This window comes from Neovison vison, chromosome 2 (assembly GCF_020171115.1).
Source record: "Neovison vison isolate M4711 chromosome 2, ASM_NN_V1, whole genome shotgun sequence".
Taxonomy (NCBI): Eukaryota; Metazoa; Chordata; class Mammalia; order Carnivora; family Mustelidae; genus Neogale; species Neogale vison.
In genome coordinates this window covers 24,316,723-24,341,461 of record NC_058092.1, presented here as the reverse complement: position 1 = coordinate 24,341,461, position 24,739 = coordinate 24,316,723, and the positions used below count along the sequence as shown (strand labels likewise).

General features: G+C 44.5%; 1 protein-coding gene across 1 annotated transcript in view; it reads right to left on the bottom strand.

Moving 5' to 3' along the window:
- Window positions 1-20,124, bottom strand: part of HDAC1 (histone deacetylase 1) — a 35,545-nt gene extending 15,421 nt beyond the window's left edge. The window contains exons 1-2 of the mRNA XM_044237684.1: window positions 20,001-20,124; window positions 13,539-13,651 (exon numbers count right to left, since the gene is read on the bottom strand). Of these exons, the coding sequence (XP_044093619.1) occupies window positions 13,539-13,651; window positions 20,001-20,049 (162 nt within the window). The 5' untranslated portion in view covers window positions 20,050-20,124. The remainder of the gene's footprint in view (window positions 1-13,538; window positions 13,652-20,000) is intronic.
- Window positions 20,125-24,739: the final 4,615 nt, after the last annotated feature.

Below are 24,739 nucleotides of genomic sequence, written 5' to 3'. Positions count from 1 at the left end.
TCCTAGGATCCCACCCAGTGTCAGACTCTGCGCTCAGGCAGGAGTCTGTTTCTCTGTCTCCCTCTGCCCATCCCGCTTCTCATGCTCACTCTTTCTCTCTCTGCTTTAAATAATTACATAAATAAATAAAATCTTATTTAAAAAATTTTTTTTTAGATTACTTATTTATTTATTTGAGAGAGAGAGACAGAGAGAGCATGAGCGAGGAGAAGGTCAGAGAGCGAAGCAGACTCCCCATGGAGCTGGGAGCCTCATGTGGGACTCGATCCCGGGACTCCAGGATCACGCCCTGAGCCGAAGGCAGTCGTCCAACCAACTGCGCCACCCAGGCCACCCTTATTTAAAATTTTTTTTTAAATTTCTCTTCTCTTCCTCTCATCCCTTAAAAGTAGGTTTTCCTCTAAGATGACCTTCTGCTTTTCTAACTACCAATACCGTTCTAAAGCCTTTTCAATCCACACTTAACATTGTTTACCCTGAGCCAGGCACTGTGTGTCGTTTTGTGATCCTTACAACAACCTCTTAAACTCTGTACAATTAGTACCCTTCCTCTCCATAGGAAGGTGAAGTAATTTGCCCATGGTTCTGCAGCTGGTAAATTGGACTAGGGACCCCTAGTCCTAATACAGATACTAGCTGGCTCTTGCTTCAGCCTCACTTTATATAAGGAAGAATGTAAGACTACAAAATGAAGATTTTTTTTTAAAGATTTTATTTATTTGACAGAGAGACACAGCGAACAGTGAGAGAGGGAACATGAGCAGGGAGAGTGGGAGAGGAAGAAGCAGGCTTCCTGCTGAGCAAGGAGCCCAATGTGGGGCTGAGCCACCCAGGTGCCCTGAAGACTGTTTTCTAGAACACACCCATACTGAAAGAAACAAGACTTGGCTCCAAATACTAAATCGTTTTTACTATATTAAGCCCTTTACCCTCATGGCAATGCTGTGGGTGAAGCTCTGACTATCCCTTCTTTTTTTTTTTTTTTTTTTTAAAGATTTTATTTATTTATTTGACAGAGAGAGATTACAAGTAGGCAGAGAGGCAGGCAGAGAGAGAGAGGAGGAAGCAGGCTCCCTGCTGAGCAGAGAGCCCGATGCGGGACTCGATCCCAGGACCCTGAGATCATGACCTGAGCCGAAGGCAGCGGCTTAACCCACTGAGCCACCCAGGCGCCCCTGACTATCCCTTCTACAAAGATACCTGCCCAGACTCACTCCATCTTGATTTCTGCTCTGAGCTCCGGATTCACAATTCCAACAGCTTTTCACCCAGCTCCACCTGTGAATCCTAGAGGCATTTCAAATCCAACTGGATGTAACAACTTAGAGAGAACCCAGACACATTCAAATTTAACTTCACTTCCAGACTTCTCTTTTACTATTTTAGTTAATGACACCAACATTCACTCAGGCTGAGAAACTAGGTGTAATCCCTAACTCCACCCTTTCTTGACTTCCATTTCAACCCACTGCCTATCCCCTTCATTATACCTCCCCCATAATCCTGACCGCATCCCCGCCTTATTTCTCCTATGCTCTTCTTTCCCAGGGTTCCCATACTCACCCACATCTACCAGTTGCTCAAGACAGAAGCCACCCTTAACTCCGCACCCCTGATCTACTACCTTCAACAAAGACAAAGCCTATCTCAAAAGCTGCCTCTTTCACGAAGTAAAAGCAAATCTTGCTCTAAGAACCTAACTTCATCCCAGGACACAGAGTTTCAAGAAATATGGCCTCACAGTCAAAAATCACAGAACAACATTGGGGAGGGTATGTGCTTTTGGGTAAATTGGAAGGGGAGGTGAACCATGAGAGACTATGGACTCTGAAAAACAATCTGAGGGGTTTGAAGTGGCGTGGGGGTGGGAGGTTGGGGTACCGGGTGGTGGGTATTATAGAGGGCACGGCTTGCATGGAGCACTGGGTGTGGTGAAAAAATAATGAATACTGTTTTTCTGAAAATAAATAAATTGGAAAATAAATAAATAAATAAAAGTTAAAAAAACAAAAAACAAACAAACAAAAAATCACAGAACATGCAAGGGTGCCTGTGTGGCTCAGTTAATTAAGCAACTGTCTTCAGCTTGGGTCATGATCTCAGGGTGCTGGAATGGAGCCCCACAGCTCTGCAGGGAGTCTTCTAGTTCCTCTCTACCTTTCCGGCTACCCCTCTCCCCTGCTTGTGCTCTCTCTCTCTTCCCCCTCCTCTCAAATAAATAAAATCTTAAAAAAAAAAAAATCACAAAACATGCAAGCAAACAAAGAGCTCACAGAAACAACAAATAGCAGGGGCGCCTGGGTGGCTCAGTGGGTTAAAGCCTCTGCCTTCGGTTCAGGTCATGATCTCAGGGTCCTGGGATGGAGCCCTGCAAGGCCTCTCTGCTCAGTGGGGAGCCTGCTTCCCCTTCTCTTTCTCTGCCTGCCTCTCTGCCTACTTGTGATTTCTGTCTGTCAAATAAATAAATAAAATCTTTAAAAAAATAGCAGAAAAAAAATAGCAGAAAGAGATTTATAAAGAGCTTGGACATATGTTTAAATTAAAAAAAAACTACATTACGTTTCTATATCTCAGTAAATAATCTAAATATGAAAATTTTAAAGATACAGTTCATGAGAGCTTTAAAAAGAAATACTTGGGGGAAAAAATCAAATGAATGATGTGCATGACTTTTTTTTTTTTTTTAAAAGATTTATTTTATTTATTTATTTGACAGACAGAGATCAGAAGTTGGCGAGAGGCAGGCAGAGAGAGAGGAGGAAGCAGGCTTCCCACAGAGCAGAGAGCCTGATGCGGGGCTCGATCCCAGGACCCTGAGATCATGACCCGAGCCGAAGGCAGCGGCCTAATCCACTGAGCCACCCAGGCGCCCCGATGTGCATGACTTTTAAGAAGAAATTTATAAAACTTTAGACTGATAGCCAAAATCTCAACAACCCATCAACAGATGAATGGATAAATTATGGTACAGTCTACGGTAAAATACCACACAGCAATTAAAATGAACAAACTAGAAACAGATATTGTATAATTCCACTTATTTTAAGTTTGGCAAAATTGAACTATACTGTATTAGGGATGCATATGTAGGTAATTAAATTATGAAGAAGAGTGAGGAGCAATTAATAGAAAAGTCAGGATTCTGATTACCTCTGCAGCAAGAGAAGCAGCTGTGATCAGGGCGGGGATAAGCAGGGTTCTACTTCTTGAACTAGCTGGTGTTTACATGCATGTTTACTGTATACCAAATTGTTAAATTGCACATATGTTTTATACATTTTTCTGTGCCCATATTATATTTACAACAAAGAAGCTAAAAGAAACCTTTATAGAAGACATTTTAATGGGGTACCTGGGTGGCTCAGTGGGTTAAAGCCTCTGCCTTCGGCTCAGGTCATGAACCCAGGGTCCTGGGATTGAGCCCCGCATCAGGCTCTCTGCTCAGCAGGGAGCCTGCTTCCCCCACCCTCTGCCTGCCTCTCTGCCTACTTGTGATCTCTTTCTCTCTGTCAAATAAATAAATAAAATCTTAAAAAAAAAAAAAAAAAGACATTTAAAAAGACTTAATTAGGGATGTGTGGGTGTAACCATTGGTTGATCCTGTGGTCCTGGGGTTGAGCCCTGTATCAGGCTCCTGTTCAGTGGGGAGTCTATTTCTCCCTCAGCCTCTGTCTCTCCCCCTGCTCATGCCTGCTTTCTCTCTCCTTCTCAAATGAATAAATGAAATCTTTAGAAAGATAAAAAATAAAATAAAAAGACTTAATTTAAAAAGTAAATAAGTGAAATAAAAAGTCCTAAATAAATAGGAGATATGCCATGTTCATGGACTCAAAGACTAAAATAGTCTCAAAAAATCGATTCTCCCTAAAATGCTATAAAAATTCAAAAAAATTACAACCAAACTCCCAGCAGATTTGTTTGTAGTCCTTGATGAGTGAGTTCTAAAATTTATAGAGAAGTATAAAGGCCAAATAGCAAGTCACTTTCTTTTTTTAAGAACAAAGTGGGAGGGGGCGCCTGGGTGGCTCAGTAGTTAAGCATCTGCTTTCAGCTCAGATCCTGGGTTCGAGCCCCGTGTCAGGCTCCCTGCTCACTGGGGAGCCTGCTTCTCCCTCTCCCACCACCCCTGCTTGTGTTCCCTCTCTCTCTGTCAAATACATAAATAAATAAATTTTTAAAATTAAAAAAAAAAAAAAAAGAACAAAGTGGGAAGACTTGTGCTAGTAGATATCAAGACCTACTGAGGAGTCATTATTATTAAGTCACTGCATCTTGGCATACGGGTCAATAAGCAGATCAAGTCACCAGAACACAGAGCCCAGAAACAAACCCATTCACAGTGCCTGTCACAAAGTAGGAGCTTCAAGTATTTGTGGAATGAATGAACAAATATGGGCGTCTCATATAGAAAAGAGCTGGCACTTAGGTCAGTGGGGGAAACAACAGACTTAGTAAATCAGCTCCAATATGGGGGAAAAATTTCAGTGGATTCCTACCTCAAACCATATTAACAAATCAATTATAGATACAGTAAATATGGGACACCTGGGTGGCTCAGTTGGTTAAACCGCTGCCTTTGGCTCAGGTCATGATCCTAAGGTCCTGGGATCGAGTCCCACATCGGGCTCCTTGCTCAGCAGGGAGCCTGCTTCTCTCTCTGCCTCTGCCTGCCTCTCTGCCTGCTTGTGTGTACTCTCTCTCTCTCTATCTCTGGAAAATAAATAAAATCTTTCAAAAAAAAAAAAAAGATACAGTAAATACATGTATGTGAAGGCAAACCTTTAAAGCTTTTATTTTTTTTTTTTAAAGATTTTTATTTATTTACTTGACAGACAGAGATCACACGTAGGCAGAGAGGCAGAGAGAGAGGAGGAAGCAGGCTCCCTGCTGAGCAGAGAGCCCGATGTGGGGCTCGATCCCAGGACCCTGGGATCATGACCTGAGCCGAAAGCAGAGGCTTAACCCACTGAGCCACCCAGGCACCCCTAAAGCTTTTATTTTTTTAAATTAAATTTTATTTTTAAAATAAGTTCTATGTCCAATATGGGGCTTGAACTTACAACCCCAAGACCAAGACCCACGTGCTCTACTGACAGAGCCAGCCAGGTGCCCCCTTATAAAGCTTTTAACAGATAAACTTAGGAGAATACCTTAAGAGTTGAGAAGTACTTTCTTTTCTTTTCTTAAGTAATCTCCACATCCAAGGTGGAGCTCAAACACAATCTGGAGATCAAGAGTTGAATGCTCTTTGGAGTAAGCTAGCCTGGTGCCCCAAGGGAAAGATTTCTTAAGACACAAAAGCCCTTATAAAGGAAACAATTAATAAATATGACTATATTAAAATCAAGAATTTCTGATCATTAAAGATGCATTAGAGTAAAAAGACAAAACCAGAAGAGAAGATATTTAGAGCAGGGTGCCTGGGTGGCACAGCTGGTTAGCGTCTGACTCTTGGTTTTGGCTCAGGTGGTGAGTGATCTTAGGGTCATGGGATCCAAACACACTGGGCTCCATACTCAGTGCAGATTCTGCTTAAAGATTCTCTCTCTCTCCCTCTGTTCCTCTTTATCATGTACCTCTCTCTAAAATATATAATCTTTTTTTTTAAGATTTTATTTATTTGATAGAGAGAGAGACATCGAGAGAGGGAACACAAGCAGGGGGAGTGGGAGAGGGAGAAGCAGGCTGCCTGCCAAGCAGGGAGCTTGATGCAGGGCTCGATTTATATCAGAATAAAGAACTACTACAAATTGGTAAGAAAAAAGAAACCCAAACAACCCAAAACAGGAAAATGGGCAAAAGAAAAGACATGTCACAGCTGGCTCAGCTCAAAGATGACCTACAAATAGTTAATAAGCATACAAGATACTCATTTTCACTGGTCACTAGTGAAATGCAAATCAAGACCACAATTACATACTATTTACATACTATTTATACTCATTTGGTTGGCAAGATTGAAAGTCTAATTCCAAGTATGGGAAAAGATATGAATCGAGGTTTTTTTTGTTTGTTTGTTTGTTTTAAGATTTTATTTTAAGTAATCTCCACACTCCAGGTGGGGTTTGTTGTTGTTGTTGTTGTTTTTAAAGATTTTATTTATTTATTTGACAGACAGAGATCACAAGCAAGCAGAGAGGCAGGCAGAGAGAGAGGAAGGGAAGCAGGCTCCCTGCTGAGCAGAGGGCCCGATGCGGGGCTTGATCCCAGGACTCTGGGATCATGACCTGAGCCGAAGGCAGAGGCTTTAACCCACTGAGCCACCCAGGCGCCCCTCCAGGTGGGGTTTGAACTCATAACCCCAAGATCAAGAGCCACATAACACCAACTGAGCCAGTCAGGTGCCCCTCAAGGTATCACTTACGCATTACCAATGGGAGTAAAAATTCATCTAACCACAATGAAAAGCAACGTGGCATTTCATACTCATAAATCCTACAGTCCAGCCGTTCTAGTACTAGAGAAACAGCCCAAAGAAACTTTTGAATATATGCACTAAGAGACATGTACAAGAATAGTCAAAGCACTGTTCCCAAAATTAAAAAATGAGATACAGGGGCGCCTAGGTGGCTCAGTCAGTTAAGCGTCTGCCTTTGGTTCAGGTCATGATCCCGGGGTCCTGGGATCCAGCCCCACATGGAGCTCCCTGCTCAGCTGAGAGCCTGCTTCTTCCTCTGCCTCTCCATCTGCCTCATGTGCTTTCTCTCCCTCTCTCTCTCATTCTCAAATAAACATATAAATAAAATCTTTAAATAAAAAATGAGATACAAATTAAGATCATGGGAGAAGGGATAAATTGAAGTATAATGACAATAAGATATTATTCAACAGAGAAAAATGGAAGAATGATAGTTATATGAAGCAAGGTAGATGGATTTTACTAACATAGTAATTGAATGATAAAAGCAAGTCATAGGGGCGCCTGGGTGGCTCAGTGGGTTAAGCCACTGCCTTCGGCTCAGGTCATGATCTCGGGGTCCTGGGATCGAGTCCCGCATCGGGCTCTCTGCTCGGCAGGGAGCCTGCTTCCCTCTCTCTCTTTCTCTCTGCCTGCCTCTCCATCTACTTGTGATTTCTCTCTGTCAAATAAATAAATAAAATCTTTAAAAAAAAAAAAAAAGCAAGTCATAGGGGGTACCTGGCTGGCTCAGCTCAAAGAGCACACAACTTTCTTTTTTTTTTTTTTAAAAAAAGATTTTATTTATTTATTTGAGAGAGACAAAGAGAGAATGAGAAAGAGAGAGCATGAGAGGAGAGAGGTCAGCAGGAGAAGTAGACTCCCTGCCCAGCAGGGAGCCTGATGTGGGACTCCATCTAGAGACTCCAGGATCATGACCTGAGCCAAAGGCAGTCACTTAACCAACTCGGCCACCCAGGTGCCCCACACAACCTTTTTTAAAAAGATTTTTTTGGGATTGCCTGGGTGGCTCAGTGGGTTAAGCCTCTGTCTTCCACTCAGGTCATGGTCTCAGGGTCCTGGGATCGAGCCCCACATTGGGCTCCCTGCTCAGCAGGAAGCCTGCTTCCCGCTCTCTCTGCCTGCTTGTGATCTCTGTCAAATAAATAAATAAAATCTTAAAAAAAAAAAAAAATTTTTATTGGGTCCCTGGATGGCTCAGTCAGTTAAGCATCTGCTTTCAGCTCAGGTCATGATCCCGGGGTCCTGGGGGCTGCTCTGCAGGGACTCTGCTTCTCCCTCTGTCCCCACTCCTATTCATTCTCTCAATGTTTTTCTCTCTCTCAAGTAATAAATAAGTGGAATCTTTAAAAAAATACATATATAAATATTTATTTATTTATTTGCAAGAGAAGGGATGAGCAGCTGGGGGTTGGGGGGTGGGAAGGGGCAAAGGGAAAGGAACAGGAGAAGCAGACTCCCCACTGAGTGCAGAGCCTGATGCAGGGCTTGATCCCAGGACCTTGAGTTCATGACCTGAGCTGAAGTCAGACACTTAACTAAGTTACCCAGATGCTCCAGAAGAGCATGCAACTGTTGATCACAGAGTCGTGAGTTCAAGCCCTACGCTGGGTGTGTAGATTATTAAAAATAAATAAACTTAAAAAGGGGGGACACCTGTGTGGTTTTTTTAAAAAGTTCAAAAAAGAAGTAAATAATTAAATTGTTTAGACATATACACACAGGATAAACATTTTTTAGAAAGCAAGAGAATAATAAACACAAAATTTAGAAGAATGACTGGGGTGCAGGAATACAGATGTGCATAGCACCATTAAAATATTTACTAAATGAGTAAGAAAATGTAAAATATATTATTTTAAAAAGACCAAAAATGGAACTTCTTTTGATGCTTATGAGCCAAGGACAATATTTATTCTAATTCTGCGTATCTAAGGTCCAATTAAAATAAAAAGACAATCAAATAGGAAAATGGATAAAAGGCTTAAAAAGGGACTTAATAAAGAAACTTGGGGGCACCTGGATGGCTCAGTGGGTTAAGCCTCTGCCTCTGGCTCAGGTAATGATCTCAGGGTCCTGGGATTGAGCCCTGCATCTGGCTCTCTGCTCAGCGGGGAGCCTGCTTCCTCCTCTCTCTCTGCCTGCCTCTCTGCCTACTTGTGATCTGTCAAATAAACAAATAAAATCTTAAAAAAAAAATAAAGAATTCATACTGGTAAAATTATCTTTAAAAAGCAAAGAAATAAGCCCCAAATACAGGGTAGAGGTTAACTCTGGGGAAGAGAGCAAACAGGATCAGGGAAGGGCATATTGGGGCTTTAGCAGTCCTGGTAATGTTTGTTTTCTTAAGCTAGGTGGTATTAATTGTATTGTGATTCTTTATACCTTCCACATATTTTATAAAAATTCTTTCATATCAACTCAATATTTTATAAAAACATTTTTTAAAAAAAGCACAAAAGAACAGAAGGCGATGAATAAGAAGCCTGGGAATATACAAAATTAGCATCCAAGGCAAGGAAGAGAGCAGAATTGTTGATTATGTAAATAGGAAGGTTCCTGGATGAAAAATGAGGATATAGATTCTGGGAGAGATTAATTAGATGTGTGGAGGCAGAACTGGGGGAGGGACCACTGCGTGAAAGACTTCAAAATGTCTCTTTCAGGTATGGAGATAGAATATAGCAACTTCTTTTTTTAAGATTTTATTTTTAAGTAATCTTTACATCCAACATGGGGCTCAAACTTACACCCCAAGATCGAGAGATGCATGCTTTACCAACTGAGCCAGCCAGATACCCCAGCATACAGCAACTTCCATAAGAGTCTAAGGAGCTTCTTCTAGGACTGACTCTCAAAAGCCAGCAATTTCAGAACATATATTAAAACGGATAACTGTGTTTTGGGAAAGGAATACCAGGACCACAGCCCAGAGAGAGAAGAAGACAGAAGGGATGAATGCACAGAAACACCGTTGGGGGAAGAGGATGGAAGATTCATACTCAATGAAGAAGCAGGGCCAGAGAAGAAAATGGATCACATTAAACAGAACAAGTCTAGAGATTTAAGAAAGAGATTAAACTAGAATTTTGCTTTAGAAGTTAACAATAATACATACAGATGAAGAAATTTCTAATAAGGCATTATTGTTTCTATGACAGCCACTGTTAGATGCTTCCCAAAGAGCCATTCTCTCCTTTCTTGGTAACAGATCTCAGTTTGGTTGGGTGTTCATGGACTCAGCCAAAGGAACCGAATGTGATTAGTCTAAGCCAATGGCTGGTGAATGGCCTAAGGATGGCAAATGACCCAGTGAGATTTATGGGGAAATCTGCTGGGAAACTTCTCGGAAGGGTTTTTCTCTTTAATAAAAAGGGAGTGTGGGGGCGCTGAGTTGGGCCTCTGCCTTCAGCTCAGGTCATGGTCCCAGGGTCCTGGGATGGAGCCCTGCATAGGGCTCTCTGCACAGCAGGGAGCCTGCATCCCTCTCTCCCTCTGCCTGCCTCTCTGCCTACTTGTGATCTCTTTCTCTGTCAAATAAATAAATTAAAAAGGAGTGTGGGATAGGGACAGTGGAGAATGATCTGTTTGCCTCTCGTTCCCTTCCTCTTTGTATTCTGTTGTACAAAGACATAATACTTGCAGCTGAGACAGCTATCATGGGATTTCAAGGTAAAAAAACAAAAGGATAAAATCAAATAAGCTGGGGTACCTGGGTGGCTCAGCTGGTTAAGCATCCAGCTCTTGATTTCGGCTCAGGTCATGATTTCATGGGTCACAAGATCGGCCCTGCACTGGGTTCCACGGTACACGGGACATCTGCTTGAGATTCTCTCTCTTCCTCTCCCCTGCCTCTTCCCCCCACCACTTGCTCTCTCTCTCTAAAATAAATAAAATAAATCTTTCCTTTAAAAAAAATCAATAATGGGGTGCCTGGGTGGCTCAGTGGGTTAAGCCCCTGCCTTAGGCTCTGGTCATGGTCTCCGGGTCCTGGGATGGAGCCCCACATCAGGCTCTCTGCTCGGCGGGAAGCCCTCTCTCTCTCTGCCTGCCTCTCTGCCTACTTGTGAGCTCTGTCTGTCAAATAAATAAATAACTCTTTAAAAAAAAAAATCAATAAGCTGAGATGCCTGAGCTGGCTCCCTTATGATATTACCAAAAAGTCCAGAAACCATCTACTTCTAGGCTTCTCGTTAAAATATTGCTTGCGGGGGCAAATGGGTGGCTCAACTGATTAAGCATCCAGCTCTTAATCTCAGCTCAGATCTTGATCTCAGGGTTGTGAATTCAGGCCCAGCACTGGGCTCCACACTGGGCATGGAACCTACTAAAAAAAAAAAAAACAACATATATATATATATATATATATATGTATATATATATATATATATATGTATATATATATATATGGTTTAGGAAAAAAAAAATATATATATATATATATATATATGGTTTAGGAAGAGGGACAAGGACAAATGACAAATGGACACATAAAGACTCTGGAACCAGAGAGATCTGGGTTGGAGTCTTAGCTCATCTGTTAACAGCTATGTGACTTTGAACACATTAATTATCCTCTCTGACCTTGTTTTCTCATCTATAATTTAGGGTTGCTATAAGGATTACATGAACTAACAGGTAGCCCTGGCCTACCACCTAAGCAGTCTTCAATAACTGTTAGTTTATCTTTCCTCTCACTTGAAGATAGGATCCATTTTTTAATATCTCAATATCACTCATGGAGGTTAATATAGTCCCTGGGGTATGATAAGTATTCAAAAAAATCTACCGAATGAAAGAAAGAAATAGGGCTTGAGGTGACTTTTGAAGATGAGTAAAATATGACTGGGCAGAGTCAGTAATCCTCTCAGTCAGGACAGGGTGGAAAGCAGCAGAATCCCATCTGGCCGACTCAGAGGATTCTGAGAGGGGAGTGGCAGAAAAGGAGGCAGGCTGGGGCCAGATGAGCATGGTAAAGATGTGGACAAGGCAGCTCCGCAAGGTCTTGGTGCTCACTCTTCCACATTTAGGTATCCTCTCTGTATCTAGCTGCTAGTCTGCTCCCTCGAGTCCCTCAAAACCTCCGTCTGCTACCTTTTATGTTTCTCATTCCCAGATGCCTCTCACACCCAAAAAAGCTCTCTGATCCCAATGTCTGTCTGCTCCTCTACCTTCCCTCCTCGCTTCCCCAGCTGCCTCCAGCGGCTCTAAGGACATAACAGAAGACTCATCTCCTTTCAGTCTCTGGAATGGTGAGGAAGGATACTGCTGTTGCTAGGTTACTTAAGCTGCCGGCACAGACTTTAACCACTGACTCTTGGGCTCTAACCATAAAGTAACATGGGCCCCCAGCCCTTCTTTATTTTCTCATTTGGATCTTTGCAACAGCCTCCTAACTGGCTTCCCTGCTTCTGAAATGCATGCCCGGGGGCCCCTGATTGGGTCAGTTGGTGGAGCATGTGACTCTTGATCTCGGGCTTATGAGTTTTAGCCCCACACTGGGTGTACAGATTACTTCTCCCTCTCCCTCCCTCTTTCTCTCCCCAACAAATAAATAAAATCTTTTAAGTAAATGAATAAATAAATAAAGATAAAATGCATGCCTGTTTTTATCTCTCTTTGATTTAAAATCCATTACCCGATGATGCCTGGCTGGCTCAGGCAGTAGAGCATGCAACTCCTGATCTCAGGGTTGTGAGTTCTAGCCCCACAGTGCATGTAGATCTTTGGGGCACCAGGGTGGCACAGTTAATTAAGCATCCAACTCTTGGTTTCAGCTAAGGGCATGATCTCAGGCTCTTGAAATCAGGTCCCATATTACATAATAATTTCTATTATGGATTTCTAGCTTCTCTCTAAAACCCAGTAGGTGGGGGCACCTGGATGGCTCAGTAGGTTCAATGTATGCTTTTGGCTCAGGTCATGATCCTAGGGTCCCTGCTCAGTAAGAAGTCTGCTTCTCCCTCTCCCCTTGCTCATGCTCTCTCTCATATAAATAAGTGAAATCTCAATTAACTAATTAATTAAGTAAAAATGGGCGGGGGGGGCGCCTGGGTGGCTCAGTGGGTTAAGCCGCTGCCTTCGGCTCAGGTCATGATCTCAGGGTCCTGGGATCGAGTCCTGCATCGGGCTCTCTGCTCAGCGGGGAGCTGCTTCCTCCTCTCTCTCTCTGCCTGCCTCTCTGCCTACTTGTGATCTCTCTCTGTCAAATAAATAAATAAAATATTAAAAAAAAAAATGGGCAGGGGGGCAAAAACCAGCTGGAACCAAGTTAAGCAGTTAGAGAGTCTATGTTCTCTAGTAATCAGAGTCTTGTCTGGTTCAAAACAGTCCTGATCACTCTTTTTTTAGGCATTGGAATTTTTTGATCCTAGTCCATTAGAATTGTTTATTACATAGTACAGCATATCTAATCCTTGCTGACCTCTTCAGCTCTAGTACCCTCACACTATACACTTTACACTATAGCACTACCAAAACACCAAACTACTTATAATTTCCCCAAATACACCACATTGTTCTCACCTCTTTGCCTTTTTGTCTACACTCTTCCCTTGGTCTAGAACATCAGTCCCCTCCTAAACTCCAGATTAAATTCTATTCAATATTTAAAATTCTGCTCATGGGAACCCTGGGTGGCCTAGTGCGTTAAAGCCTCTGCCTTCGGCTCAGGTCATAATCCCAGGATCTTGGGATCAAGACCCACATTAGGCTCTCTGCTCGGCGGAGAGCCTGCTTCCTCCTCTCTCTCTCTGCCTGCCTCTCTGCCTACTCGTGATCTGTCAAATAAATAAATAAATAAAATATTTTTAAAAAATCTGCTCAGATAGCACCTCCCGGAAACTTTCCAAGGCTCCCTTCCTCCTTCACTTCTCATTTTCTCTGCATCTTGTACATTCTTTAATTGTTGCACTTACAGAATATAATATAATTTATTTGTGTACCTATCAGTTTCCAGCACTGGTGTGAAACCTTTAAAAACAGAAATCTCTCATTTACAGTGTCTGCCACGTAACAGGCGCGCAGCACATATGATGAATGAGTAGTTGAGAAAATGAGATGAGTAACATATGACCAGAACTGATGGGGTTAGGGAGTGGTGGGGCTCCCAGTAACTCACATAGATTTCCATTTTTCGGTAGAGACCATAGTTAAGTAGCAAATTGTGAGTCATACGGATTCGGTGAGGCTTCATTGGATGGCCTTGTCCATAATAGTAGTTTCCAACATCTCCTGAAGAAGAAAGAGCGGCAGTTTCAGTGACACAGTTAAACACACACTCCCAGGAGAATCCAGGAATTTTTATAACCATCTCCTAGTCAAATTCTTTCTCTTTCGTTCTAGTTTCCAAGATTCTCACCCACTTCAAGGAAGAATAACTCCAAAACAAAAAACACAAAACAAAACAGTAACAAACAGGGGTGTCTGCATGACTCAGATGGTTAACCGTCTGCCTTCGGCTCAGAGTTCTGGGATGGAGCCCCACGTCAGGGTTCTGGGATGGAGCCCCATGTCAGGGGTTCCGGGATCGAGCCCCATATCAGGCTCCCAGCTCGGCGGGGAGTCTGCTTCTTCCTCTCCCTCTGCCTCTTCCCCTGCTCATGTTCTCTCTCTCTGTACCTGTCTCAAATGAATAAATAAAATCTTTTTTTTTTTTAAGATTTTATTTATTTGACAAACAGAGATCACAAGCAGGCAGAAAGACAGATATAGAGAGACAGAGAGGAGGAAGCATGTTCCCTGCTGAGCAGAGAGCCCAATGAGGGGCTCAATCCCAGGACCCCGAGATCATGACCCAAGCCAAAGGCAGAGGCTTTAACCCACTGAGCCACCCAGGCGCCCCATGAATAAATAAAATCTTAAAAAAAAAAAAAAAAAAAAAGGGAAACAAACAAAGCAGGGGACCCTGGGGAGGCCAGCACTTAGAGCCCACAGGCACTAGACAGTGTGATGGATCCATTCCAAAGCTACAGGAGAATAGCAGCGGTGAGGTGACTCACCTCACTATATCTCCAAAGGAGTCACTCCCACAACAGAAGAATAACCATTACTATTCAAAATCACTATAAGTCAGAGTTCACCTCTTTCACTTTATAACATTTTATGGAGTTAAAGCACATTTACATTCATTTTCTTACTAGATCCTCACAATAACCTGGTAAAACAGTTAGGACACGAGCATTATTCCCATTTTATAGATAAGAAAACTAAACTCTTGGGGTACTGGGTGGCTCAGTCGGTAAGCATTCTGCCTTTGGCTCAGGTCTTGATCCCAGGGTCCTGGGATCCAGCCCCGCGTCAAACACCCTGCTCAGTGGGAAGCCTGCTTCTCCCTCTCCTACTCCCTCTGCTTGTGTTCCCCCTCTCTCTGTCTCAAATAAATAAATAAATATAATTTATGTATAGATAAATAATTTTAATTAATTTAATTTAATTTTTAAATTTTAAAAATTAAAAATAAAAGCACTAAACTCATCATCTCTTGCTTTATTCATAACAATAGACTTCTAATTGGTTCCTCTGCTTTCAACTGAAACTATCTGCCCTATCTCTTTCCTGCTCTCTCCCTCTCCCAGCTCTCTGCTCTAAACTGGAGTAGGCAAACTATGGCCCTTGCGCCAAATACTACAGGCTGCCTGTTTTTTGTAAATAAAATTGTATTGGAACACAGCCATGCCCATTAATTTAAATATTGGCTATGGCTGCTTTCACATTACAATAGAATTGAATAAACAGTCGCCACAGAGACCCACCCACATGGCACACAGGCCAAAAATACTTACTATGGGGACATTTACAGAAAATTTGCCAGGCTCTGTTCTAAACACACTAGATGATTATCAGCATCCTGAACATGGCATTCACCTTCACACCCAAGTCGCCTTTGTTAAGACTGTTCCTTTGACCCAGAATGTCCTTCCTTTTCTAACGATCCTCATACTACAAAGCCCAGCTTAAGCGCCAGACATATTCCTGATCAAAATAAAGGATCATGAGGCACCTGGGTGGCTCAGAGGGTTAAGCCTCTGCCTTTGGCTCAGGTCATGATCCCAGGGTCCTGGGATCAAGCCCTACGTTTGGCTCTCTGCTCGGCAGGGAGCCTGCTTTCCCCTCCCTCTCTGTCTGCCTCTCTGCCTGCTTGTGATCTTTGTCTGTCAAATAAATAAATAAAATCTTTAAAAAAAATAAAAAAAATAAAGGGTCGTTTCCTCTTCATTTGTAGGTAGCACTTAATAAATTTGTTTTGAGGGGCGCCTGGGTGGGTCAGATGGTTAAGCATCTGCCTTTGGCTCAGGTCATGAACTCCAGGTCCTGGGATGGAGCCCCACATGAGCCCCGCATCCGGCTCCCTGCCCAGCAGGAAGTCTGCTTCTACCAGGGAGCATTGCACTGTGGGGAACGCCACCAAGAGCACCCAAACTATGCTCCAATCCTCTTCGTCATAGACATGCAGGGACAATGGGAAACTTCTGAACAGCTGGATGTTTGGGATCTCACCCTCTTCTCTGTCTTTTTAATAGACTTTACTTTTTAGAACAATTTTAGATTTATAGAAAAATTGCAAAGATAGTACAGAGAGTTCTCAGATACCCAACAAGCAGTTTCCCCTATTACCAGCATTCTACATGATAAAATAAGAAGTATTTGTTACAATTAATGAACCAACACTGACACAGTATCATTGACTAAAAGCCCATGCTTTATTCAAATTTCCTTAGTTTTCACTTCATGTCCTTCTACCCTCTTCTCTTAATCTTAGTGAAGCCTCTAAGGGCAAGAACTGTGCTCTCAGCCAGAGCCACAAGCCAGAATGCAGTATTTGGGGCATTCAGTTGGGACCCTTGTCTCACTCAGACACAGACTTTTGAGATGCAGTAGCAGAGAAGGCAGGAGGAAATTTATTTCCAGAGACCCTCAGACCACCTTATTAGTCATGAGGATTTGGTAGAATAGGTTCTCAAGGCATTGGCTGAGACATCCTGATGCAGACCCAATCTGAAAGCAGACAGTAACATGACCATTACCATTACGTAACTGGATTCCTGGCTTACCCATGTCTCTCGCCTGGGCCTTAATCCCCAGCAACTCCCCTGCCTATCAAGCCCGAACTCAGCCAAGGCTAAGACTTGGGGAACTAAGATAACTTATCTAGAAGGCTAGGGGTGCCCCTGGGGGGTGGGGTACAGAGGCACCATCCTTTTCCTAACAGCTTTTAATCCAGTTGCTGACTTTTGAAAAGAAATCATCTTTTTTATTTAGATACTACCTTTATAATTTAGAGAGCTTTTCCCCACTCTTCTCAAAGTTTATCAGTTTTATAGGACAGTGACTTGAGGCCTACAAAGGTTAAGTGACTTGCCCAATACTGCAAAGCTTCTGAGGGGCAGAACTAAGTGTGGGTCCCAAGTTAGTGACCTCACTGCAAAACTCACAAGCAGTTTTTCAAAAAGTAAGCCGTCTCCTTTGTCTCCTTTGAAAAGACTAAGGTCTTTTCACTTTTTCTTGTTTTAAACTACGGTGTAGAGATCACAAAACTGTGCAAACAGGGACGCCTGGGTGGCTCAGTTCGTTAAGCGGCTGCCTTCGGCTCAGTTCATGATCCCAGAGTCCTGGGATCGAATCCCACATGTTCCATATCCAGCTCCTGGCTCAGCAGGGAGCCTGCTTCTCCCTCTCACTCTGCCTGCTGCTCTTCCTGCTTGTATTCTCCCTCTCTGTTAAATGAAAAAAATCTTAGAACAACAACAACTGTGTAAACTGATACGGCCACAAAGTCAGAGGCTCCAGCCTCAAATGTGCCCTAACCACTGTCCAGAAGTCCTTCCAAATTTATTTTCCTAGCTCCCTCTTTCACAACAGCTACTTAATAGCTATCTCTCTTTGAGAGGACTACTCTTCCAACTGCCCTCCACCACTCACAGGAAAAAGAATACTCCAGTTCCTTCATTTTGAAAACTCCCTCAACTTTCTCCCCATCCAATGTACCTCCATTTGAACTTTTCCTTGCCTCTCATCACGAAGAAACTTCCCCTGGAAAGTCTAGTGTTGCTCCCTGTGCTCTGGTTTCCATCTCACCTGGCCTCCTCAGGAACCTCCATCAATACCAGCCCCTCTCTCCCGTATCTTCAACCACTCCCTCCGGTTATTTTACATTCGGATTTTGAATATGCTCTACCCTCAGCCACTACATCCCCTTTTATAAACAACCTTTTCTTTCTGCCCCAACCAAGCTTCCTTTGAAAAGGGTTCAATATGACGTCTTCTCTTCACCCATCCATTCATTCTTCAATCTTCTGCAATCTAGCTTCACTCTGAAACTGCGCACATGAAACAGTTCTTGCCAACAAGTTGCCACTCCCACCTTCTTTTGGCTACTGTAACCCAAGACTTTCTGGGGTGCCTGGATGGCTCATCCATTAAGCATCTGACTCCTGATCTCACTCAGGTCTTGATCTCACTCACAGTTCTCATGAGTTCAAGCCCCATGGTGAGCTCCCTGCTGAGTGCGGAGCCTACTTAAAGAAAAAAACAACAACCAAGAAAAGACTTTCTGGTTCACTTACATTCCCCTTGTACAATTTAAGTATTTATGGAGAGCCCACTATGACCACGGCACTGTTCTGGGGGCTGAGCATACAGAGCTAGGTAAGACACAACCCCATTCCCTAAGGAGATTACTGTCTAAGAAGAATGAACAGGTCCACAGGCAATTCCAATAGACAGCGACAAGCACTATGACGGGGGAGTACCGAGCACGAAAAGCTCTAGACTTTTCCTCAGTCGGCTTCCTTAGAATTCCACCAAGGATCCTCTTCTTTTGCCACCCTGTACAACTTCTTGGGTGATCGCACCCTCTGTAACAAAAATTACCATCTGTATGCTGAAAACTACCAAAAATCTCTCTCTTCTCATTCCTACTAAACTGCAGACCTGAATGGCCAACAGCCTTCTGAATGCTTCTACTTGGATATCTCCCAAAAAGTATTTCTTAAAAGTATAAAACCCAGGGGCACCTGGGTGGCTCGGTCAGTTGGGCGTCTGCCTCTGGCTCAGGTCGTGGTCCCTGGGTCCTGGGATCAAGCCCCAAGTCAGGCTCCCTGCACAGCAGAAAGCCTGCTTCTCCCACTCCCTCTGCCTGCCATTCCCTCTGCTTATGCTCTCCCTCTGTCAAATAAATAAATATAATCTTAAGAAAAAAAAATACAAAACCCAAAGTTATCAACTGATATAGCCTAACACATCAAACTACCCAACCCAAGAGTTTGGGATCCTTGCCTTCTTCCTTACCCCTACATTTATGTACTTAATTTCTGTCTCAGAGTGATAATTCTAAGGTATAAGTCTGATGATGTCACCAGGCTGCATAAAACTTCAATGATTCACAAGTGCACTCAGAATAAAGTTCAGCTTCCTTAAGACAGAGTGCCCAGCCCTTCATGATCTGGTCTCCATTTACTTTTCCAGCCTCATCACTTGCAACCTTTCCCTCCAGCCTATTCCCTGACTTTCTACACTCTACACTCAAACCTATGTCTCAGCCATACTATACACATACCTGCTGTCTTTCAAAAATGCTGTCCTCTCTCTTACTTCTAAACTTAACGTCATCTTTGCCTTCCCTGGGCCTGGCTAGTAACTCCCGTTCTTCAGGTCCTAACTGAGATGGCACCTCCCACCCAGACTCCGCAGGCTCGGCTGGGTGCCTCTACTCTGTGCTCCCAAAACACTCTGAGCTTTCCTTTATCCCAGCATGATACTGAAGAGCAATTCTGTCACTGACCATCTCCCCCTCCAAACTGAGGGAAAATGAGAAGTGACCTGATCAGCCCCATGGCCCCAGCACCTAAACGTCCCTAGTACAGAGTAAGCTGCTCCACAGGCTTCTGTTAAATGAAAAAGTCTGTTTTAACAGGTTGCATCTTTCTCCTTCCAAGCCCAGGGGCCCCATTTCCCAGCAGCAACTGCAGACCCAGCTCAGAGACCCGGGGGGAGGGGAGGCTGGTGACAGGAGGTGGTGACTCCTGCAGGACCCTCACCAAAAAGGGTGAGGAAGCAAAGGGGCAGAGGAAGACCTTTGTACTCTCGGGAGGGAAACAAATCCTTGCACCCTTCTCTGCCAGATCCTGCCTCCCCTCCCTTAGACTCAGCCTCCCCTCCAGGAGTCCCACTCAAACTCTCCCCATCAGGCTTCCTGAGAATCCCACCTCCCTCCATCAAGTTACCCCAGGCTTCCCCAAAACACCCCCGCTCGGCCTCTGCCTCTTCCCTCAGCCTCGACTTCCTTTCCTTTTCTCTGAGCCTCCTCCCTCAGACTCGACCTCCTGCTCTCAGCCTCCTCCCCCAGCCTCCTCCCCCTGCCTCCTCCCTCCCCCGACCTCTTTCCTCTGAGCCTCCTCCCTCAGTCTCGACCTCGTTCCGCTCAGCCTCTTCCCTCTGCCTCTCTCTCTGAGCCTCCTCGCAGCCTCCTCTCTCAGCCTTTCCCCAACGCCTCAGCCTCTCCCAGCCTCCCCGCTCGCATCTCCTCAGCCTCCGTCTCCCGGATCCCACCCGGCCCCGCCCCCGCCGCGCGCACGGTGCTCACCGTCGTAGTAGTAACAGACTTTCCTCCTGGTGCCCTGAGTCTGCGCCATCTTGCTCGCCTCCCGTCCCTCCCGTCAGTCGGTCCGTCCGGCCTCCCGCCCGCTGCTCCGCTCAGCGTCCGACCCAGGGGGGAGGGGGCGGGCCTCCAGCCCGCTCCGCCCGTCCCCTCCCGGGCTCACCTATAGCCGCGCAGCCCGGGCACGGATCCAGCCAATCAGCTTGCGCAGGGACGGCCCGGAACTCGGCAGGGGGCAAGGGCAGCCCTGAGAGGCAGCCGAGGGCCCCCTGGGCCTGTACCAAGGTCTGCGACAGGGGGGTGGGGGAGCTGCCCGGGGACCGTACCATTAGTCCCGGGGGAAGAAAGCAGAGCCGTACGCTTCACCGTCCCATTTAGGTGTTGGAAAGCGTGCTTGGAGATCAGAAGCCAACTTTGTAATTTTGTAGAGACTCAGAGGAGGTCTACGTGGGGGGTTGAGGCGGGGTGGGGGGAAGTGACTTGCACAAGGTCACTGAGCTGATGACACGGCTAAACATGGATTAGAACGTGGGTTTGGAAGAGGGAGAGATAAACTGATAAAGAAAAGAAAATAGCTGTGGGCCAACTGTGCAACAGCTCCACCGACGTTTATCTCAACGATTGCTCACAGCAGCTTTGGAAGAGGCTTTTTATTCCCATTTTAGGGATACGGACAATGCACTTCAGATCTCTGTGACCTGTTCAGAGTCACACAATGAGTAATTAGATCCAACTTTCAATAGTACAGATTTTGTGAATGCCCACTGTGCAGCAGAGACACTAACGAAGGTGCAGAACCCTGCCTTTTTTTCTTGTTTAAATTTTATTTATTTCATAGATAGCAAGAGAGGGAACACAAACAAGGGGAGTGAGAGAGGGAGAAGCAGGCCTCCAGCTGAGCAGCTGGGGCTGGATCCCCAACCCTGGGATCATGACCTGAGCCAAAGGCAGCCGCTTAATGACTGAGTCACCCCGGCACCCTGAACCCAGCCTTGCTTACGCCAAACCTCCCTGACGCCGTCACCCAGGAGGACTAAAGAGTGCCTTTACCCAAGAGGAAACTGTCCCCTTGTGCTAGAGAAGGGTTTCTCAAGCTATTGAAAGCTATTAGGATTTGGAGCTGGATAATTCCACACTGCAGGGGGCTGTCTTGTGCATCGTAGGATGTTTAGCAACATTCTTAGCCTTTACCCATTAGAGGCCAATAGCACCTTCCACTCCCACCCCCAGCTGCAATAACAAAAATTGTCTCCAGACATTACAAAACTGTCCCCAGGGCAAGGTGTGCATGTGCGTGTGCGTGTGTGTGTGTGTGTGTGCGTGTGTGTGTGTGTGTGTGTATATAAAATTACCCCTACTTTCCCCTTGAGAACCACTGCTCTAAATTGATCAAACAATCAACAACTGTTCATTGTTGAAAGCTGAAAGACTGAAAAGCACTGGGATGGGATGGGCTATTAAAATAATAAAATATAACAGTATTAATATTTAGTGGATACTTAACTATTTGTGTGCCAAGTTAAGTTACAAATTCATGGTCCTATAGTTGATAAGATACATTTTTATGCCTCTTCATTTATTTGTTTATTTATTTATTTATTAAGTAGGCTCCACACCCAGAGTGGAGCCCAATAGGAGCCTTGAACTCATGACTCTGAGATTAAGACAGCTTCATCAAGAGTTGGATGCCTAACCAGCTGAGCCACCCAGGTACCCCTATGCCTCTACAGTTAAAGACTGCTTGTGCACTTGTGTTCCTCACTTAGGAACTGCATTTGGGCCACTGATTATAAAAGTAACAGAAGATCTAAGACTGGGCAATTCTATCATAGAAACAGCTAAAGGGCCAGGGGATTAACCCCTGTTTCCAGCTCTGTGTTGCTGCTTTCTGGCTAATAACCTTTCTGGCTCCCACTTCCCTTTTTGTAAAATAGAGAGGATAAGAATACAAAGTCCACCAGCTCTATGGCTGCACACAGTATCCAGAAGAAGAGGAGGGTGGGGATCAGATGAGGTCATGGGTGTGGCAGCATTTTATAAAATGCAGAACAGGAGTCAGAAACTCAGATCCTTCCAGAGGTGAGGCAGGTGGTATAAAAATAAGTGGATTTATATTAGTTTGATTCAAGTGCTTTGCATATTTCTAAAATTGGATTCTTTTTCACTTTCCTGAAGCAATATGCCTTTCCCCCATCTTTCCTCAAACACACTGCCATCTGCAGGTATCTTTCATACTCTCACTTTTTAATGGAAATAGAGGTGAAAAACATTTCATTTTCCTCTTCATTCTAAGAACAACAGTGCAAGCATGATGATATAACCACTCGCACTCAGTTTCACTGTCTGGCAAAGGGACTCCGGCAAAGAAAAAGCTCAAGTCCTACCCGAAGGGGGAGCCACTACCCAGCTCCCCGAGGACAGGAAACCAAATCTTCAAACTTTTTTTTAAAAGATTTTATTTATTTGACAGAGAGAGAGAGAGAGATCACAAGCAGGCAGAGAGGCAGGCAGAGAGCAGGCTCCCTACTGAGCCTGATGTGGGGCTCTATCCCAGGACCCTGAGATCATGACCTGAGCCGAAGGCAGAGGCTTAACCCAATGAGCCACCCAGGTGCCCCCAAGCTGTTTTTTCAAGAGAAGGCAGAAATATGTAGTTTTAGGCAAAATCTTCCCAGTTTTATAAATTGACTGCTAACTCAGTTAACAGTCAAGACAGAAGGAAGGGCCCTTCTTTTAAAATGTAAGTCAGATCGTGGGGTGCCAGGGTCCCTCACTTGTGTGTGTGTGTTGTATACACGAGCTCTCAGAGAAAAAAAAAAAGGTAAAAAAATAATAATAAAGCATAAGTCAGGTCATGTCATGGCTATGCAAAAATCTACCCCTGAGGGCCCCTGTCTGGACTTTCTGTCTCTGTGCTGGCCAAGGGAGCTTCTGCCTCAGGCTGTTCCCTCATCCTGGCCTCTCCTCCCCCTAAAATGTGGCTTGCTCCCTCATCTCCTTTAAATATTTGCTCAAAAGTCACCTTCTCAATGAGGCCTTCCCAGACCATCCTGTTTAGAATTGTACATTTCCCCCAAACATGACACTCCTCATTCCCCTTACCTTGCTTTATTTTCCCCTCAGCACTCAGCACCTTGTAACATACCATATCATTTACTTCTTTGTGACGTTTATGGTGTCTTCCCTTTCTAGGATGTAAGTTCCCTAAGGACAGAGATTTTGTTTGCTTTTTTTTTTTTTTTAAAGATTTTATTTATTTATTTGACAGAGAGAAATCACAAGTAGGCAGAGAGGCAGGCAGAGAGAGAGAGAGGGAAGCAGGCTCCCTGCTGAGCAGAGAGCCCGATGCGGGACTCGATCCCAGGATTCTGAGATCATGACCTGAGCCGAAGGCAGCGGCTTAACCCACTGAGCCACCCAGGCGCCCCAGATTTTGTTTGCTTTATCTGCCGTAACCCAGAACCATGCCTAACACTCAGATGTTCAATAAACATTTGCCAAGTTGTGCCTGAGTGGCGCAGTCGGTTAAGCATCCGTCTCTTGGTTTCCACTCAGGTAGTGGTCTCAGGGTCTTCGGATTGAGCCCCATGGGGGCTCCGCGCTCAGTGCTGAGTCAGCTTGAGAATCTCTCTCCCTCTCCCTGCCCCTCCCACTTGTGCTCTCACTCTCTCAAATAAATAAATAAATTATAAATAAGTAAATATTTGCCAAATGAGTGAATTAATTCAATGTTTAAAAACATTTTGGGGTGGGGGGTAGTGCCCGGCTGTCTCAGTCAGTAGACTGGGTGACTCTTGACCTCAGGGTTGTGAGTTCCAGCCCCATGTGGGGTGTAGAGACCATTTAAAAATAAAATCTTTGGGGCGCCTGGGTGGCTCAGTGGGTTAAGCCTCTGCCTTCAGCTCAGGTCATGATCTCAGAGTCCCAGGAATGAGCCCGGCATCAGGCTCTCTGCTCAGCAGGGAGCCTGCTTCCCCCTCTCTCTCTGCCTGTCTCTCTGCCTACTTGTGATCTCTCTCTCTCTCTCTGTCAAATAAATAAATAAATAAAATCTTTTTTAAAAAAATAAAATAAAATCTTTAAAAACATCGTGAAGGGGAGCACCTAGGTGGCTCAGTCGTTGGGTGTCTGCCTTCAGCTTGGGTCATGATCCCATGATCCTGGTATCGAGCCCCCATCAGGCTCCCTGCTCAGCAGGAAGCCTGCTTCTCCCTCTCCCACTCCCCCTGCTTGTGTTCTCGCTCTCGCTGTGTCACTGTCAAATAAATGAATAGAATTAAAAAACAAAAAAGTCTTGAAAGTGAATCCAAATATATCTGAAGGGTTGCCTGGGTGGCTCAGGTGGTTAAGGGTCTGTCTGTAACTCAGGTGATGATCCCAAAGTCCTGGGACTGAGCTCCCTGCTCAGCAGGGAGCCTGCTTCTTCCTCTGCCAGCTGCTTCCCTTGCCTGTGCTCCCATTCTGTCAAACAAATAAACAAAGTCTTAAAAAAAAAAAAAAAAAAAGATTCCAGGTGCCTGGGTGGCTCAGTGGGTTAAGCCTCTGCCTTCGACTTGGGTCACGATCTCAGGGTCCTGCTATAGAGCCCCGCCTTGGGCTCTCTGCTCTGCAGGGAGCCTGCTTCTCTCCCTCTCTCTCTGCCTACTTGTGATCTCTGTCTGTCAAATAAGTAAGATCTAAACAAAATAAAACATATCTGAGTACAAACATAGCCCCAGAATCAG